Source organism: Protopterus annectens, chromosome 7.part0 (assembly GCF_019279795.1).
Source record: "Protopterus annectens isolate FY-2018-M chromosome 7.part0, PAN1.0, whole genome shotgun sequence".
Taxonomy (NCBI): domain Eukaryota; kingdom Metazoa; phylum Chordata; order Ceratodontiformes; family Protopteridae; genus Protopterus; species Protopterus annectens.
In genome coordinates this window covers 1,542,922,879-1,542,942,111 of record NC_056739.1, presented here as the reverse complement: position 1 = coordinate 1,542,942,111, position 19,233 = coordinate 1,542,922,879, and the positions used below count along the sequence as shown (strand labels likewise).

At 39.5% G+C, this 19,233-nt stretch overlaps 1 protein-coding gene across 1 annotated transcript in view; it reads right to left on the bottom strand.

Moving 5' to 3' along the window:
- The window catches only part of EFCC1 (EF-hand and coiled-coil domain containing 1), a 489,947-nt gene that overhangs the window by 103,112 nt on the left and 367,602 nt on the right, over positions 1–19,233 (bottom strand). Inside the window, exon 3 of the mRNA XM_044078086.1 lies at positions 13,283–13,428. Coding sequence (XP_043934021.1) covers positions 13,283–13,428 — 146 coding nt within the window. The remainder of the gene's footprint in view (positions 1–13,282; positions 13,429–19,233) is intronic.

The following is a 19,233-nucleotide window of genomic DNA, read 5'->3' as shown; positions in this document are numbered from 1 at the left end:
AAACTTGCCTTTAAATTTAATTTGTTCAATGCACATTGCATTGTTATAAATATGGGATTTCATACACCTAAACATGCCTACTGATCCTAAATTCTTCTTTACTCATAGACATTTATAAGACAAAATTTCAGTATTTAAACCCTGGTGTAAGAAAAGTTGGAATGTCTGGGCACAACATTTTTCACTGTAGCATAAACAAATAAAATGCTCCTTTTTTAATAATCTCAAGAAACATTCAACAAACCTGGTGAATTTTATTTCACAAAGCAATTTTTATTGTCTTCTCCCAAATCTACTATTGCTTAATTTCCTTGTTGTGTATTGTAGCTTCCTTTACCAGTATCATTTATTTGAAATGTGTGTGTGTGTGTGTGTGTGTGTGTGTGTGTGTGTGTGTGTGTGTGTGTGCATGTGTGCGTGTGTGCGTGTGTGTGTGTGTGTGTGTGTGTGTGTGTATGTGTATTTGTGTGTTTGTGTGTGTATTTGTGTGTGTGCATGTGTGTGCGTGTGTGTGTGTGTGTGTGTGCGTGTGTGTGTGTGTGTGTGTATGTGTGTGCGTGTATGTGTGTGTGTGTGTGTGTGTGTGTGTGTGTGTGTGTGTGTGTGTGTGTGTGTGTGTGTGTGTGTGTGTGTGTATGTGTGTGTGTGTGTTTGTGTGTGTAAATGCTTATAAATTACCCATTTTATTGTTGAAATATCTGGCATTTATTAACATCACTTTCACTTGTACTGAAACTACTGGAATTTAACAAAACTACCTTCACTTCTATGTCAGTCACTATTTGGACAAAGTTGCTTGCACTGCATACCCAACATCTGAATTAATGGCTTTAGATAACTGATTGAAAGTTTATGCAGAATACCTCTTGTTGGAGTACTAGTACTTCACCAGCAATTTACCAGGAAGGATGCTAACAGCCCTAGATACTGGGCTAAAAAAACGCAGCAGCTACAGTCCCAAAGCTCTGGCTATGACCAAGAACATTAAGAGGTAGTGTCACTCACTCTTCATTTCATTACCCTAAATTTGTAAGACAACTGATTACAGCATATTAACACAACATGAATAAATTCACTGCTACAACAGGATATGTTCAGTGCAAGGTAGGATACTAAAGTGACACATTTAGAACCAAATATTGTACTAAAACTATTTACTTGATGATTACAGTATGAGCACATTATCTTTTTTTCAGATGGAGCAAATATTCACTTGTTGGAGACTCATCTGCAGCAATACAGCCTTGGTTACTGACATATGAATTAAATGTGCAACAGCTACATAAGTCATTCTGCACAAATCTGACCCACCAGTAACTAAACTGAAACTATCTATTGGGGATCACCTGGACAGATACAAATGTGTCTAAAGAATATTACATGATTACAGTCATGTGGTCATACTACGTATGCTTTTCATACTCATATTATAATACATGTGAAAATTCAAATTGTACACACTGTATTTTGGCAATTTGTGCATTCTGTATGCTTTGTATCAGTGACACTGCAAAGGAAATCTGTCTGAATTATTTCACATTGTTAGCTATTTAAGTGCCACAGTATCTTCACTTAATAACAAAACTGTTCATCTGCACACATTACTATGACACATGGACAGCTTGCTCCTTGGTAAAGTGGTGCAGCTCGCTGCTTGATAACATCACTTAGAACAGAACAGTGAAGGCAGACATTTCTTTTTTATGATAATTGTAATGTAATGACATAGCTCCTGTTAATAATATCATTTTAATTAAGATCTTTACAGACTGTTCTGATATTTGTTAGAGTTGCAGTCACAGCTACCAGTACATGTGCAACTAGATGCTCAGGGTGCCCTTAGTATAAAAAGGAATTAATTGTTAGTTAATGTTCAGCTTAATGGGTGTCTGTGATAAACCTAGCAAAAGCATTACACAAGAAATATATATTTACAAACAACCATCTATGCATGGCTTACTCCAATGAGATCTGGTAAGGCTCTGATGACTTCATTACAGAGTCTGTCCTCCAAGTCACAACTGAGGGTCCACATGGTCCTCGTGTCTTGAAGAAAATCAAAGAGTTAGTACAGTAGAATGTAGGAAAAATAACCTGCCACCAGTAGGTGTGCCACCTTTCGCTGTGGCTAAAACCGGACAAAGGCCACACCGCTTGCACTGTCTGTAAACACACCCATTTCTGCCCCTCTCCCACCCACTTTCCTTCCATTTTGTGACATCATTATGACATCAGCTGATAAGGGACACCCTCTTTTCTGTAAAAAAAAGCATAGTATATCTGCCGATCTAACAAACTCCGATAGCCTGTTTGTTTTTTTGAAACTGAAAACCCTAGTCACTAGTCTATAAATGACTGGAGAACATACCTCTCAACTGGCCAGATTTTCTCAGTCTCCTGATTTTTGCCTAATATTTTTGGTCTGTTCATCATAAAATGTATGGCTTTCTGGCAAATCGTTGAGGATTGAAGTCACTAAATAATAACAGACATTTTTGCTTCCTTAAGAAAATGCATGCTAATAGAAAATCTGTTATTATTCTAGCAACTTTCTAAGTTTATAAGGGCAGTAATTAAAATCTGTACCTGATTTTGGGCCTTTATCCACCCATTATTATTGTTGTTGCCCAGATTTCCTGCCCTAAGTGGTTCAGAGGTATGGTAAGGAGGCTGGGGTTTTAGAAGTATCTGGAACATGGGTGGCTAACGCTGCTAGCGATGGGTCTGTTGCTAGGAGTTTATATGTCAAGAAACAAAGAAGTTTAATTTTACTTGGAAAGTTACTTCTGGTTATTTTGATATACATTTCTATGGACAATACCAACAATACAAAAATCAATCACAAACTCAAAATAGAAATATTTGGCATCATAAATGTTTGATTAGTGTTTCAAAGCATAGTGTGGGTTTGGTATAATGGTTAAGGTCTTTACCTCATAATCAAAAAGAACAAGGTTTAATTCTTACCTCAGACCATTGGCTAAGCTTAAAATGGCCCTTCAGAGCAGTTAGTCTAGTACTTTACCTATGAACAAAGCAGTAGTTTCATATCACATTGCTACAGACACTCTAAATTTTATTTTTAGTTTTATTTACAAAATAACTTAAAGAAGACAATTTTCAAAGTTAAATAATGCCCACCAGGCTGTGTATAACTGGTCAATAATGAATCTTGCCAGGGCTCAGATGTCCACCTTTGCCCTGACTAGGCCTATGTAACAGTCACAGCTACCGGTACATGTGCATGTGTGTGAATTTCCAGCTCAGTGCTGTTGTTTATGCTTTGCTTATTCATAAACTCTCGTGTTATATGTTTACATTGGAAAAAGCATCAACATCACAACTATACTAGCTGGATGAAGGAAAACACAGACCATCCACTTCTTTAAAGAGGCACTAATCTGTTCATGTTCTGTTAATACTGGACCCGAAGGCAGAATTGCTGTCACTTTTCAGTCAACTGTCTGTCACCCTTTGGTTAAGAAATTGAACTCATTTGGTTATTTGATGCTCTGATTATAGTTGAGATGAAAGAAAGGAGACAACAGCAACCAAAGGGGCTTCAAGTTGTATATAACCATCCAAGACATAGATAGGAAAAAGGCAAAACCTCTGTCACTCACCTGCGAAAAAATGCACCAAAGCATGTAAAGATCAGAGTTTAAAATTGAGAAAAACAGTCTGATATGTAGCTCTTCCTACTCATAGTACATTTTAAGTTGACTTCTCCCACATATGATGCATTTCTCTGGTGAATACCACTGAAAAGTTCTCTGGCCTAAGGGTAACAGTTCTTACACATGTAGGTATCTGAAAAATATCCCAAGTAACATCCAGACTAAATAGTAATAGGTCACACAAACAAACCAGTTAATTAAAAACTATAAGAAAAACATATCCAAGCTACAGTTTTCACTGTGTGATACCTTAAACCTCTTGTAATAGAGGCCCATGGGATGTATGCAAATGACCCCTTAAGGACATCAAGAACACCTTACCTTAAGGGTTCTGGACATCACCTGGGTGTAACGATCATGTGTTTCTAAAGTATTGCCAAACAGTTCACTTATGCTGTGCTGATGGGGTCATAAGAACGCCAAAACATGCATGTCCACTGCTTGTGGGGTTTGGCTTTATTGATCCGAATGTATCCCTATAGACTTAAAAAGAAAATGTAAAAAACATGGACATTAAGAAGCCTTATATTTGAAACACTTGATGTCCTTTAGGGTCATTTGCATATATTCCATGGACCTCTGTTAATGTATCACACAGTGAAAACTCTACCTTGACTTTTTTTTGTAGTTTTTACTAATTGGTTTGAATGTATGACCTTTTTACTTTCAATAAAACTATTCACATTGATACTCAAGGATGAAATGGATTGATATTAAAAAGGATGTTACCCCACTTTTCAACCAGTTTCTCATTATGAGCACTGACTCTAGTTGGGCATGTGGACAGAGGTTATGCCCAGAGGTTTAAAATGCTATGAGAATTTGCATCACTGGGAGCAATTAGTTGTTGAAAAGTATTCTCTGGTGTGAAAAAATTTTGTGAAAAATATAGTCTCTCAGAAATATCTAACCCTGTACATGAAATTAATAGATAAACTGGAAACCAGGAAAAGTTTACAAAGTGCGTAAAGAAGATAGACCGCACTGGGTAAATTGGTTGTTGGATATCAGAAGTGACTATTCTTTTAATAGAAAGGTAAAGGGATTCATTGATAAGATCCTTATTACCTTCCCAAGGAGAAGAAGGTCATACAGAAGTATGGGATACTTTAGGAACAGAATCTGAATATATTGTTGTTTTCATATATTAAAGCTTCAATGCTAAAAATAAGGGAAGTAAAAAAGATAATAAAAATTAAACACAAAAAATAATATAGTAGGAATGTTAAAGAGAATATTCCAGTTTAATAATACGCTAATAAAGGGGAAACATTTTGTAACCTTTTAAGGGCTGCTAACACTTCAGAAAATATTTAAACTGGGTAAAAGTTCTTTTAACTTTCCATTCCAAATTGTATGTTTCTCTTCACCATTACTTAGTTCTATGGAAATTCACATGGATATAGTACACTTTAATGTAGTTCTAGTTTTACAGCATGCTTTCAGAATTTTGAAACCTCCTTCTGCACAATGTCAGTATGTTTAGAAAGAGGTAAAGGTGGACCCAGGGTAAAATCTGAGTATTTAGAGACATGGATTGTCTCGACGAGTACCCTAGAAAGTCAAGACAACTGTCCAGTTGGAGTGCTTTTATTATGCCAAAAGTTAACAGAATTTACAGCTAATGCTGGGAGTATTATTGCTGGCGAGACAGATTTGTCTCACAGAGGTTGCCCCACCTTTGGAAGTAGCTTCCTATTCATGTTAAACAAAGCTGCTCATTGGCCCTATTTAAGCATAATTTGGACTATTGGATCGGTAACTGGAAATTCACCCTAAGGGTTCCACCTGTGTCCCTCTTGGACAAGGGTAATAGGTAATGATTTTAGTGTCTGCTTGAACCAGGCAACCTTGGAAACATGGGTTGAACTTGGCTAGGCTTGTACAGGTCCTGAGGCCGTTAGCCTAGTAACCTCCTATGATCCTATGGTACAGAAACCACATCTAGTTAGTACCATATCTTTAGCACAGGAGAAGTTGATCTCTCAAGGGGTGAGTAGGGCCAGATTTTACAACAACACTATACAACTAATGCAGAATAGATCATTGTAGAACTTTGTTGAAGAGGCCAAAATATCTGAAAAAATACTCAATAGCCAGTCACCTCTCTCAGTACAGTTATATAGGTAGATATATAATTATAGTGGTGCCCAACTATCAAGACACAGAGACTAAAATGGATTTCTGAACTCAACACAGACAATGCCCAGAGGCCTTCTTCTATGATATGTTTGTAAGTATGTGCAGACAACAAGAATATTATCTGAAGACAGGAATGTTTTAAGAACAGGAGCAATAATAAAACATTTCCTTAAAGAAGAAATAACTCAAGAGGCAAGAAAGAGATTAGAAATATAAATTAGCTGGGTGAACAGTAATAGTTGCATAGAATGCAGTCAGCTGGTACTGGACTGATCTAGGGAGGGAGTACATCTTTATATGTTTTAGATGAAATAAGGGTGAGAAGTGAAATAACTAGCAGGTGCTGGAATGTACTTGGGAGTTTTGGAGGAGGTTAAAGGATAGATAAAGCCTGGACAGACATACCAAGAGTATGTTGATGAAAGATGAGTGATCTGTCAGATAACTGATGGTAGTGGGCTTATCAGTCCTGCATACAAGATTTTCTGCAAAACATTCACAGGATTTTTGATGACTCTAGGTTTTTCAGGACTGTTGACTCATCCTTACTGTACAGAGATTTGCATTCATTTTTGAGGATATCTTAAACTTCCCAGTCAGTCTGAGAGCCTGTGAGTTAATTACTCTACCATGCTTTACTACATTGTTTAAACAATGACTGAGTATGACGTGTTACCTGCAGAGCATTCAATAGCACTCCCTTTCGTATGTGACTAAGAAAACAATGTCATGGAGAGAGCAGTAACATTAAAAAAGGACCACAGGGTACTGAAATCAACTGGAATTCAGTCATTATAAGACAGAACGGTTAAGAAAAAACTGTTACGTTTTCTGAATTTATGATGTTAAAAAAGTTTCCTCGGTGCACTATAGTATTTTGTGGAGAAAACAGTAAGGACTGGACAGTGATCACTAAACAGAGGAAGATGAGCAACTGCTTGGAATAGTCTACAGGGCTGATTTGTAATCCAGTATACTTTGAAGATTTTAGATTATTCGTGTATTAGATGGAATTCTACTAGGACAGTTGAACTTTATTTCAGGTTAATCAGAGTCTCTTTAATTGAAGGCAGGTGTGTACCCAAGAAGACTGAATGAGGTAATTAAATCAAAAGGTGCTTCAACAAAGTATTAGTTTATGAGTGTGCATACTTATGCAACCAGCTTATTGTACATTTTTTAAATTTTTTTATATTTTTTCCCCTAACAGATTTGTTTGTTTTTCAATTGAATTGCACAGGTTATAGGTCACATTAGAGGTGGGAAAAGTTTTGAAATGATTTATTGTGGTCTCATTTTTTTATATCACAAAAACCTGGCATTTTAACAGGGGGGGTGTACACTTTTTTATCCGCTGTATACATATATGGGTTTATATCATCTGGTCGAAATGTCATATGATCGAACTTTAAAACATCAAAATCTGGAACATCAAACTGGCTTGTCCTCTAAAAGCCAGCAACACAAACAACAGTGTTTTTGCAAGCCTCCACCTCCACATCCCCTGCATATTAAATATATCAACTCTAAGATCACTTCACAGTGGGGAAAGGACAAATAGCCAATACCAATAAACACCAGCTTTTGGATGACAAGCCATTTCAGTGTTCTAAAATTCAGTCATATGGCATTTTGACCATATTACATAAATCCATATATACTTTTGTCACAGAGTGATCAAGCATCAAGGGATCTGCTTTCCTGGTCACTGGAAAGACAGCAGTGTTTCGAACCAGTTGAGTTCCCAAAGCAGACTCCAGTGTACACTAGAACTTGATCTGCTATTGGACTTTAAAGGAACTTCCCAGAGTCCTAGAGCCCTAGATGCTATAAAACAGTCACCTGTTTTGGAAACAAGGTGCTAGGACTCTGATTCAAAAGCAGCTGCTTCAAAGTTACCCTGCAGGGCTTCTAAACCTTCAGGTGTAGGAGGATCCAGTCTCAGAAGGTCCATATATTTTTTTTTGAGATTTTGACAATTTTTTGCTTTGCCAGGTAAAATGAACCTCTCATTAAGGTCAAAGTTTTTTGAAATGAGAGGTACTCTGGTTAGACCATGAAGCCAGAGCATCTACAGTGTGTGCATCATACTCAGGAAAGGACAGATTGAATCTACAGTCCATTTCCTCCTCACCTTCTGAAATAGACGAGTCTAACTTTCTCTCCTGAGGTCTCTCTCTTCCTTTTTACAAAAGGAGCTGCAGAGGCAGCTTGCTGATCAAAGTCAGACTGCAGACATTGATGTAAATGGAATAACTCTTGTACCAGATTAAACCAAGCCTGCAGCTGAGGTTGTGAAGTTGTTGTTGCTGGTGGCCTGCAGTATGGCAAGGGTGTTGAAATGGTGGACATCTGTTCATAAGAGCCCTGGACAAAGAGCTTGCCCCTGGGTATTTGCAAGCTTGTGGTGGTGGGGCATCCCAGAAATGCACCTTAGAAACATGGGCATTTTCTTTGACTAATAAAGTGGCAATGCTGCCCTTCCTTTCTGAAGCTATAACATGTTCTTTGAATTCAGATGCCTGGCATCCAACATCCAGTTACTTAGAAATAATTCCTTTTTCTGTTCAGCAGGATGCATGTGGTACCAAAAGAAAGACAACCCCCAAAGGGGCAATGCTAAAGGCCTTGGTAATAATAGGCTTCAGATCCAGGGTCTGCAAAGAATATTCATAGGTTCATAGGTTAGTACTAGACTAACTGCCCTTGTGGGCCATTTTAAGCCTAGCCAATTACCCTTGTGAGAATCAAACCCTGCACCTTGTGTCTGTAAGGTGAACATCTTAACCATTATGCCAGCCTCCCAGCCCATAGAGATGACCCCCTCAGACCTTGGAAGGCCAAGATGTACTGAAAAGCTTGACAGTCTACCAGCCTTTCTCTTTACAGGCCTCTTCTCTTGTCTTTTTTTTTTTTTTTTTACTTTCTTTATCCTTGCTGAATACAAGTCATCAGTCCCTTCTCAGCCAGTTGGACCACTCATTCACACATCATCAATGGTAAGAGACAGCAGATAGGGGCCATCATATAGATAGCCATCAAAATTGAGTTGAGGGCTTCCTTTAAAATCTCTACCCCCTGTGCATACTCAGTTATATAAGGTATGGGGCATGCAGTGGACTGTTTATGTTGATTGTCAGTCAGTTTTGCAAAGGATGTCGCTAGTATGCATATCTGCACCTGTCTTCAAGAACGGGTTTTGCTTTCTCTAGTATTTGCTGGAAAAATCACGTTCATCCAGTGTGCTCACTAAGTGCTACTAACCTGTCATTTTCCTCCATTAAAGGAGTGGGCTGTGCTTGTTTTCTTTTTTGTCTAGCTTTTCTAGTGCTGGAATCACTAATTGAATCACCATTACCTGTGTCACAGAAAAGGCCTCATCTCTCTGCATTACACAGCCAGACCTTATAACTCAATGGATAACAAATTGGGTCATAAATAGAACCCAGGATCTTGGGGCTCAAAGCAAATGTTAAATATTTATGGTTGACCAATTTTGCAGATTAATGTAAACCTGGTGCCATTGTAAACTCCCCAGTGGACATCAAAACTGTCCAAGAGGGCCTTTCCCAAACAAATAGTTGATGTCAAAACCATGGACTGAAACTAAATGCCAAGAAATGTATAATCATATCCTTAGCAAGCATGACTTCCCTTGTAACTGTCACATTGACAACACACCACTGAAAGTTGACTCCATAGTCAGTGATCTGATATCCTTTGTTGACAACAAACTGTCCTTTTGTTACCATATATCCACTACTGTAAGGAAGCCCTTTTTCATTGCACATTTATATATCTAAAGGTATGGTGTCCAGGTCCGGTGATTTATTAACTCCACTGTACAGGCCGAACATTGAATAGAATGGCCATTTGTATGCAATTGTCCAAATACTTGTCACAACTGGAGTGACTACAATGCTTTGCACAAAAAAACAAATATTAAATAGCCTGAATCAGAAAAGCTATGCAGAGCATCTTGGAGCCTTGCCTCTCTTCTTGGTATCGCATGAGCTACTAAGAGCTGACATCTGTATTATATACAGGAATCTCAGCAGACTCTATCAAGTCAGACTTATTTCACATTTGCAAGTTCAATGACAGCATGAACACTGGTTCAATGGCTCTCAGTCTGTTTGCAATGTAAATAGAACATGTTGGAGGGATAGGTATGTCACACAGAGAATGCCTCTTCCATAGAACTGTCTAACACTTCAAAGCACATTACTCTATTCAAATGTAATTTTGATGAATGGATGAGAAACCACAAATTCATCCCTGGTTTAATACCCATGTCACTCATGGGTAGGGGTGGCAAGTACATGTCCCAACACATAAGTTCATAGGTTCATAGGTAGGTACTAGGCTATCTTCCCAAGGGCATTTTTAAGCCTAGCCAGAGTGTGTTGGCTTTTGCCGCCCCAATGATTAATTAACTGAGCCTCTGTCAAGCAGAGCCAATGAAGTGATCCCAGGGGTGTATTTTCTGTTACCCATCCACTCATCAAGGCTTCTCTTGAAGAGTGTTAGTGAGGGGCTCTGTCTAATGTAGTTAGGAATTTTGTTCCAAAGCACGGGGAGTCTCTGTGACAGGAATCTATCCCTCCAGCATGTTCTATTTATTGTTGTGGCGAGGTTTAGCTCACTAGAGCGTGTGGCTCACAGTGACTTGGATTTCTTTAGGTGGAGCATGTCCATCAATTCTGAGTTGGACATGGCTTTGTAAGTCAGGCAGAGATCACCTCTGAGTAAGCGATATGTCACTGAGTACAGCTGGAGTTTTTTCAGTTGGGCTGCATAGAACATATGTTTGAGACCAGTAATCCTCTTGGTGAGGTGCTTTTGTGGTCTTTCCAGCTGTTGGAAGTGTCTTGTGAGGTACATCCCAAATGGGGCATTGTACTCTATGATGGGCCTAATGAGTGACGAGTAGAGGGGCACTATAACCTCTTTATTTTTAGATGTGAACCCCTTAGTAATTAGATGGGCCATATAGAAGGATTTCCTAACTACTTTGGCAATAAGATTGTCAAAGGAGAGATTACTATCTACCTGGGTCCCCAGATCTCTTATTACCTCTTCTGTATTAAGGGGGCTACCGTCTATGTGGTAATTTGTGGGTGTTTTGTTTTTCCCAAATGGGATGACTATGCATTTTTTGGCATTTAGCTTGAGGCCATGACTTTGACACCAGGTGTCTGTCTCAGTAAGGCCTTTTTGAAGGATGTCTGTGTCAGCCGGAGAGTCAGTTATGGCTCCCAGTTTGCAGTCATCAGCGAACTTGGTTAGCCATAGTCCTCCTGTGTTTGCCTGTACTTCTGAGAAATATATGCCGAACAGTAGGAGTCCCAGAACCAAGCCTTGCGGGACACCACTTGTGTCTGGTTTAGAGTCAGACCTGGAGCCCGCTATTCTTACCGTGTAAGTTCTGTCTGTAAGCCAGCTGGCAACCCATCTTGTGACGTAGGGGTTTATGTTCAGGCCGGTGAGTTTTTCTATAATACCCGAGTGAGGAATGGTGTCGAACGCCTTGGTGAGATCAAGGTAGGCTGTGTGAACCGTCTTTCCCTCATCTAGGGCCTTGGTGACTGTCTCAAAGAAGTCATCCAGGTTTAGTAGGCATAATCTGCCCTTAACAAAGCCGAACTGGGTCAGGTCAAGTGTTTGGAGGTTCCCAATGTCTTTGTTAATGAGTTCCATGATGATGCGCTTCATATTCTTGCAGACCAGGCTAGTCAGGCTTATGGGGCGATAGTTACCAGGGTCAGTTGTGGCCCCTCCTTTGTGGAGTGGAATAACCTTTGCTGTGCACCATTCTATGGGCACATAGCCTGTGGAGAGGCTGAGGATGAACAGCGTGTTTAGGTGGGGGGTTAGTTCATTCTGTAGTTCATGCAAGATGCAGCCTGGGACACCATCTGGCCCCATTGATGCTGTATTTTTGGCTTTTGAAAGGGCTGTTTTCACCTGTGCTTCTGTGATTTCTGGGACACTACACTTTTCTGGTATTGTTGTGGGCCCTTTTGAAGGTGAGAGGGAGGTGAAGTTTGCACTGAATCTATCAGCCAGGATGTTGGCAATATCAGTATGTTCAGTATATTTTGCACTAACTCAGAGCATATCTGCGAGTTATATATATACTTGTTATAGATATACTTGTTCTGAACTTCTCTTCACAATATAAGGGCTAAAGGCTGCCATACGAATGCAAATCTAGGCTTCTTTAGATCCTCACAGATCAATAACCTAATAAGTACCTATGACTTATGAACCAGGCACCCAGTTCTCCTTTTTTGCTGTTCTTTTTCTTTTCTGGATGGAGTGTGTTTGAAAGTCTGATGCTGCTGTTCAGAAAACATAATAGCTTGTTTGGTTATTACTACTAAACCTCCTTCTCAATAGGACAAGCAGACAAGTTATGATTCAGCCCTGAATAGTATGCATACTGCCATGACCAGCCTTTAGTCAACTGGTGCCCTAGGCAAAAGGTGTCCACAGTGCCCCCCCCAACACCACCCTGTGCTCCCATCCTGGTCTACCTGCACCATCCAGATTACTGGAAAAGTGCCCCTGTTAGAGCGGCACGCTAGGTGGCCACCTAGTTGGCCTATGCCTAAGGCCGGCTATGCATACTGCATATGGGAGTCTTATGTGGTCTTTTACAGGCAAAAGAGAAACTTTTTTTCTGAGTACGCATACATTTCATCTGACAGCATATCAGAAAATTCCCAACTAACTTTACTACAACACACTAACAGTACTCTATAGAAAAGAACAAAAAATGTTCCCAAGGGGGTAGTTATCAGCCCACATTAGAAAAACAAACACAGCATAACGCTAGACCAAACAACATATCTTTTGCTCAGCATGCACTTAAACTGCCGCAAGAGAGAACTAAAGTTGGTGAGAGCTGATGCCACACATTTTAAGAAATTAAAACTTGAATCTTGGACTGATTCCACTATTTATCTCTGTGGAATAAATTGCGGTTATTAATTTTTTATATAAAAATAATTATGCATACACACACATGTATATATATATATATATATATATATATATATATATATATATATATATATTATTCTTAACTCCTCTGCCTACCAGCCATTGGCCCCCTGTAACTATCGAGGCCATTCATTCCTCATAGGGGTTAGAGTCGTCAGTGGACCATTTATTCCCCTGTGAGGTTGCATGCGTGTGCGTGTGTGTGTGTGTGTGTGTGTTTGTGTGTGTGTGTGTGTGTGTGTGTGTGTGTGTGTGTGTGTGTGTGTGTGTGTGTGTGTGTGTGTGTGTGTGCGTGCGTGTGTGTGAGTGAGCACTCACGCATGTCCATGTGCACATGTGCTTGTGAGCAAGTGTGTATGTGTGCATCTGTGTGCATATGCTGTTTCTGTAGTTTTGTAATACTTTGCACAGCAGTGCCTTTCTTCTGGCTAAACACAAAATGTTAACATCCATACCATTCTCAGGCACAGTCTGCATATCATCACTTGGAGATCTATGACCTGGTTGTTGAGATACATGGCTTCTGTTTAACTTCATTGTATTTCTGGATTTCTTTTCTGTACAATTCTGTGGAAGAAGCTGAAGTTTTGCCATTTCTGACCTAAAAAAGAAATATGTATATTCTTAAGTTAAATGCTGTGTAGCTTTTCACATCTACATGTTGCTCACCATGAGTTTAAAAAGTGAACTTGTTAGAGCAGTTGTCAGTGGAAATTACAAGTCACCACTTGGTAATGGATTTATTTCATGAGATCATCTATTGAACAAACAGCTTCTAGGATACCTCCTGTTTATAATAAGGAACTCCTGAACAGCAGTCATGTTATTTCTCAGCATCTGACAGCACTAACATATTGCAATTGATTGTATCCCAATGAAGCAGATCTTAACCTTTTGACTATGTCCTTTCCTATCTGCAGCCACAATAGTAAAGTTTAAGTAGATATAACAGCCCAAACATTCTGAAATAGCTCATCACACCAGTCAACTTTCTAAAGCACATTGTCAGCTTTAATAAATTTCAATATCTAGGAACTAGATTGGCAACTAACTGGCAAAAGACTTACTTAGTAACATACCATGATATAACAGCTCTACTGATGTACAATGATACACCCTGAAAACAACTCAAGTGACCTTGGGCACATGCTGGATCTGGTGTGGGTAGAAAAGAATTGATGAGGTCTTGCTTTCTTGCTTCCTGCAGAGGAATGGTCTACATGCTAGTGACACAAGTCTGATTTCACAAACACTAGTGGTGATACAGAAACATGGCAAGACTTGGTACTGCAGTATGCAAGTTGGCAAAGCAGATACATGTCACCACGTAGGTGGGCATATTCTCCTTATGAAACCATTGCATTCTCAAATAGGTGACATTATTCAGCATGTCAGACGGAGGGAGGTTTAACAGCAAAATCTCAGCTGATAACAATACAATGGCCCTGACTTTTCCATTCCTCTCATTCTGTAATGGAGGCATTCATAGCCCGATGGGCATAAGGTATTTCTGTCTGGAGTGATGAAACTCACCCAGCAAAGGGACATATCTGTGGTTATCACCTTTGATGTTATGGCCCTTTTGAGTGAAACATTATTTTAATCAATAATTACCTTTTTTTTTTTTTGCATTTTCTACATAGGGTTGAGGAGTTGTGTCAACTCTCATGACCTCTGTTGATTTAATGCCACTTCCTATTTGTTCAACAATCATGTCTGCCTGTCACAGGTCTTCTCTCATGCAATCCATCCATTCGTTTTCTGGACATCCTTATTTCTCTTACCTTCTTCCTGTCTCTCCCTGTTCTTCTTCACCAAATCATCTTCTGCTCTCCTGCTGATGGCCTGGGCCCCTGTAATTACTGCAATTAGAACTACTTTGGCTTCTGTTATGATGTCCTCATTTCTTTGTCTGCATCACAGCGTGCATATTGGCAACAAGCACTTTATTTCCATCACCTCTAGCTTCTTCAACTGTTCTGCCTTTACTGCTCAGGTTTCTGTACCATACAGTAGAACTGGTCTCACCACTGATTTGTAACCCCTACTTTTCAGCTTCTTTGCCATTCGTCTGTCACACATTACCCCAACACTGGGTCAGTTGGCTGCAGACCTTCTGATTCTAGCTCTGGCTTCCTCATTCCGATTTCCGTTCTCCTCAGTCACCTCTTCCAGGTACTTGAAGCTGTTAACTTGTTACACTATTTGCCCTTCTATCTCAATTGTCATTGTATCCTGATTCCCTCATTTGCTAGTATGGCAATTGTCTTGTCTATACTCACTCATTTTCTTTCCATGTCTCTTCGGTTTTGTAATTCCATTCTCCTATCTTTTGCTAAAGTTCTTGTTCAGAGTCTGCTTCTAATGCCACATCATCTGCATACAGCAAAGTTGTTGAGCCATCACCTCCAACTTGCTTACTAATGTAGTCCACAACTCTATGACCCACAGTATGCTCGGAGCTGAACCCTGAGAGTCTGACCACTATTTGCCCTTGTGTCATTGGATCTTTGTACATAGTCTGCACTAATTCAACAAATGCTTTTTCTGTCTCACTGCAAACATCAGATCAGTTGTACTGCAGCCTTTTCTGAATCCGAACTGCTGCATACTTTCTGTAACTCTGCTTATTTATCAGTTACCTTCTCCACTTTCATGCAGTGTGACAGGAGTTAGATACCTTTATAGTGTCCACAGTCGTGTATGTCTGCTTTGTTCTTCTACACCGGTACTAGAATACTTATTCCGCAGTCATCTGGAGTGCACCTTTCTTACCATGTTGCTATGATTTTCTCAGAAGCCATTTCTCCCCCAACTCCCCCAATATTTTGATCATGCCTACCATGACCTTATCTGAGCCTACTGCTCTCCCTGATGTCATTTTCCTTAGAGCAAGTCTTACTTTTTCAAGGATGGACTCACCTTCTTCTTTTATTGTAGGCTGTGTCAGGCATAGCACATCTTTTTTTTTTCATTCAGAAGCTACTAAAAGCATTCCTTCCTGTGGACTGGTGAACAGGTCATTGCTGGTATCCCTTACAAAGGGTGCCTGATGACTATCTTCTTTATCCTTTTGTCTTTGCCTTGCAACCAAATATATCTTATTTGTGTCATGTGTGGAGTCTCTTATCGCAAGCTGTTGAAGTGCCTCTTGATGCCTTGTGATGATAATGATGATATTTTCTCTGCCAAGGGCTACGCATCTTGGGGGATAACCACTGCTCTCTTAGCTTCTCTCTTAGCTAACCAGTATTTCTATCTCTGACTTTTTTCCTGCACTCCTTTTTTGATGACTTCCTATCTTCTGCATTCTTCCAGTAGCTTTCCTGATGTACCTTATTTCCATATTGGGTTCAGCCACACATCTGTTCTACGAGTCTTCACACATGCTGTTTTGAGATGCTGACATTTACCTTTGAATCCACATACTTCCTCTTCGTCTTGAGGTAATAGAGCTCTGAGTATTTCACTGATCTCTTGTGTTTTAATTCCAGCAAACTTACAGATCTTCAGCCTAGTTTCTGTTGACATTAGTGCCTTCTGTCACCACTGCCTACAGCTGATTATAGCCACCAAGTGGTTTATCCTGTGGACTGACTTTTTCACTGGAGATAAAACTGAAATGTAGGGGAGGCTGAGAATATGAAAAGATAGCTGACCAAACAAACAAACAAAAAAACAAAACAAAACAAAAGATACTATACCTTGGCAAGATGCTTACTTAGCACTCTTGGCATAGCACTCTGATATTTTGCAGTTATATTCAATGGGGTTTTACTACGGTCATACAGTGCTCAGACAACCAGACTCATGGAAATAAAACGAATTTCCTGACTCAAGTATTTGTCCCAGCAGATCAAACTATACAACATGTTAAAAGATTCACCATGAAACTAAAGTGATACCCAGCTATGCTCACTGTGGTACTACTGCATACCTGGAACATGTACATAAGCATTTGTATATGATTAAGAAAATAAGTCTTAGGTCAATCAAGTCTTACCATGTATTGTTACTAGTACTATACAATTGTCTCTTTCCTTTGTTATGCATCTGTTCATCTCCTCCATGTGTTGTTACACCTTCTGTAGCTCTACACTGTTTCAGCCCTTCTAGTAACACATTGTAGGCATCCATTATCTTTATAGAGTACTATTAATCACTGGTCCTAATTCATTTTATATAATATTCATGTCCACACATTCCCTCACTGCCTCCTAACCTCACTTTTATACAACCTATACCTACCTTGGCAATTCAATAAATCCATATATTTCTTTTCCTATATCTCCTCCAGCATGGACATTTACAGTGCTCTGAGACTTTCCTAATGCTTCCATGTTCCACATTTTTTAACATCATGGAAACAGTACTTGCACACATTTCATTAATATGATGTCCTTCATCATGTTGAGACACTGAAATGAACACAGTATTCTAAATTAAATGTGCTGGATATGTAGTTGGGCACTTTAATGACTGCCTTCTAGGTTGATTACTCACAGACACACACTCACACATACACACACACACACACACACACACACACACACACACACACACACACACACACACACACACACACACACTCACACAGATGCACACACTCACACACACAAATACAGATAGTCTTCGTTTGGGATTTGAACTTGTGACCTCCAGCATTACTCTGTACTGGTGTCATTGTCACTGCCATAACTTTAACAGTGCCTTAGCAGAAGGCTTTCTCTGTATTTGTGCATTTTATCTGACCTTAATCACCATACTACAGGTTTCCTAGCTAGAAGGAAAAAGGTCTTTTAAGGAAAAATGCAATGCACAGTGACAATGACACCAAAGAATTACGGAGCTCTTGGTTTAAAATCCTAAAAGAGAGCCAATATTTTCATTTTGCATTTCCATGCTTTCTGGCTTGTTAATTCCAGTCCCACTTCCTACATGTTATACCCTACCTTCTGCAATGTAAGCAATTCTCTGCTCACCTCACTATTTTACAACTATCATTGTGTCCTTCCTTTAATTTTTCTTTCATCCTCTTGAGAAATACTGAGTCAAATGAGTTATTAAAATACAAATGTACTATGTTTGGTAAGTTCCATTGCCAAATCTAGAGTGATCTAGATGAAAATGTGTATAATGTGAGACTGATAAAATCTCTTTCTTGTGAATCCATGTTGAGGCCCCTTTGCTAAGTAATCTGCACTGGGAATTGTAGCCTTTCAACCATCTGAAGGTAGCACGCTCCTTCAAGCCCTATTACTTTTTACAAGGGCACGGCTGTTGGCCACCTTAATATTATCTGTCACCATTCAAATCCCCAAAGAAATGCTGCGCAGTTTCATCAAATTCTCATGCAGCACATTTAAAGGGGTCTACTTCACGTTGTCGTAAGCTGACAATATCGAGTCTGTTATTGTCGGTATGACAATATCGAAAGTGAAGAACATCGTGCAGGTAAACAGAAATCTTTGTAAGGGGATATTTCCATTTACCTCAATGTAGTGCGGTCTCGGAGTTTAGTTTAGTCGCCATTTAGTTTTTTTTTTTAATTTTTTTTTTACGTTATTCGATGTTTTACTTAATCGATCAATAAAGTTCGACCTTTATTGATTCGATTAAGTAAACTTTCGATAACATGATATAGACACCATTTAAAGTTCCCTTATCACTGTGGGGAAGGTAAGAAGAAGCAGGGAGAAATATCCCTGTAGACCATATATTTTACCCATGACTATCAATACATGCCTGAGTCAGTTGGGTGGTAGCTCAACTGGATGTAAAAGATCCCTCTGCATTTATTGAAAAGTAGGGGAAGTTCCCTGTTGCTTTGGCCAAATTTCCTCTAGTCAATATGAATATCAGTTCAGGTGTCTCTGTGAAAAGTAGTCATTGGTTTAGTGGGTTTAACCTGGTCAAAAAAGTATAAATAAATAAACCACAGAGGATCAAAGCTGTGAGCTGTAATAATGCTTAATCCTGCTGTTCTTTATGTAAGTTTTTTTGTCATCATTTGTACAACATGTGATTTAGAGGAAGTCACATGAACAGTCTTTTCATGTCATGCCAGATAAGAAACTCTCTGATGCAAGAAACTCAGCTGTTTAACAAATGAATAAAGGCCCTTCAAAGTCTGTAGGTTCTTTTTACTACCTTCCCATGCTTTTTGAGGTACTGAGTGTGATGCCCTACCACTGGCCCAGCAATCAAGGAGCCTCAATCCTCACCACTGGAAACAGTGGGGGACGTACACACTGGGAGGATGACTGGTACACACACACACACACACACACACACACACACACACACACACACACACACACACACACACACACACACACACACACACACACACACACACACACACACACACACACACACACACACACACACACACACACACACACAC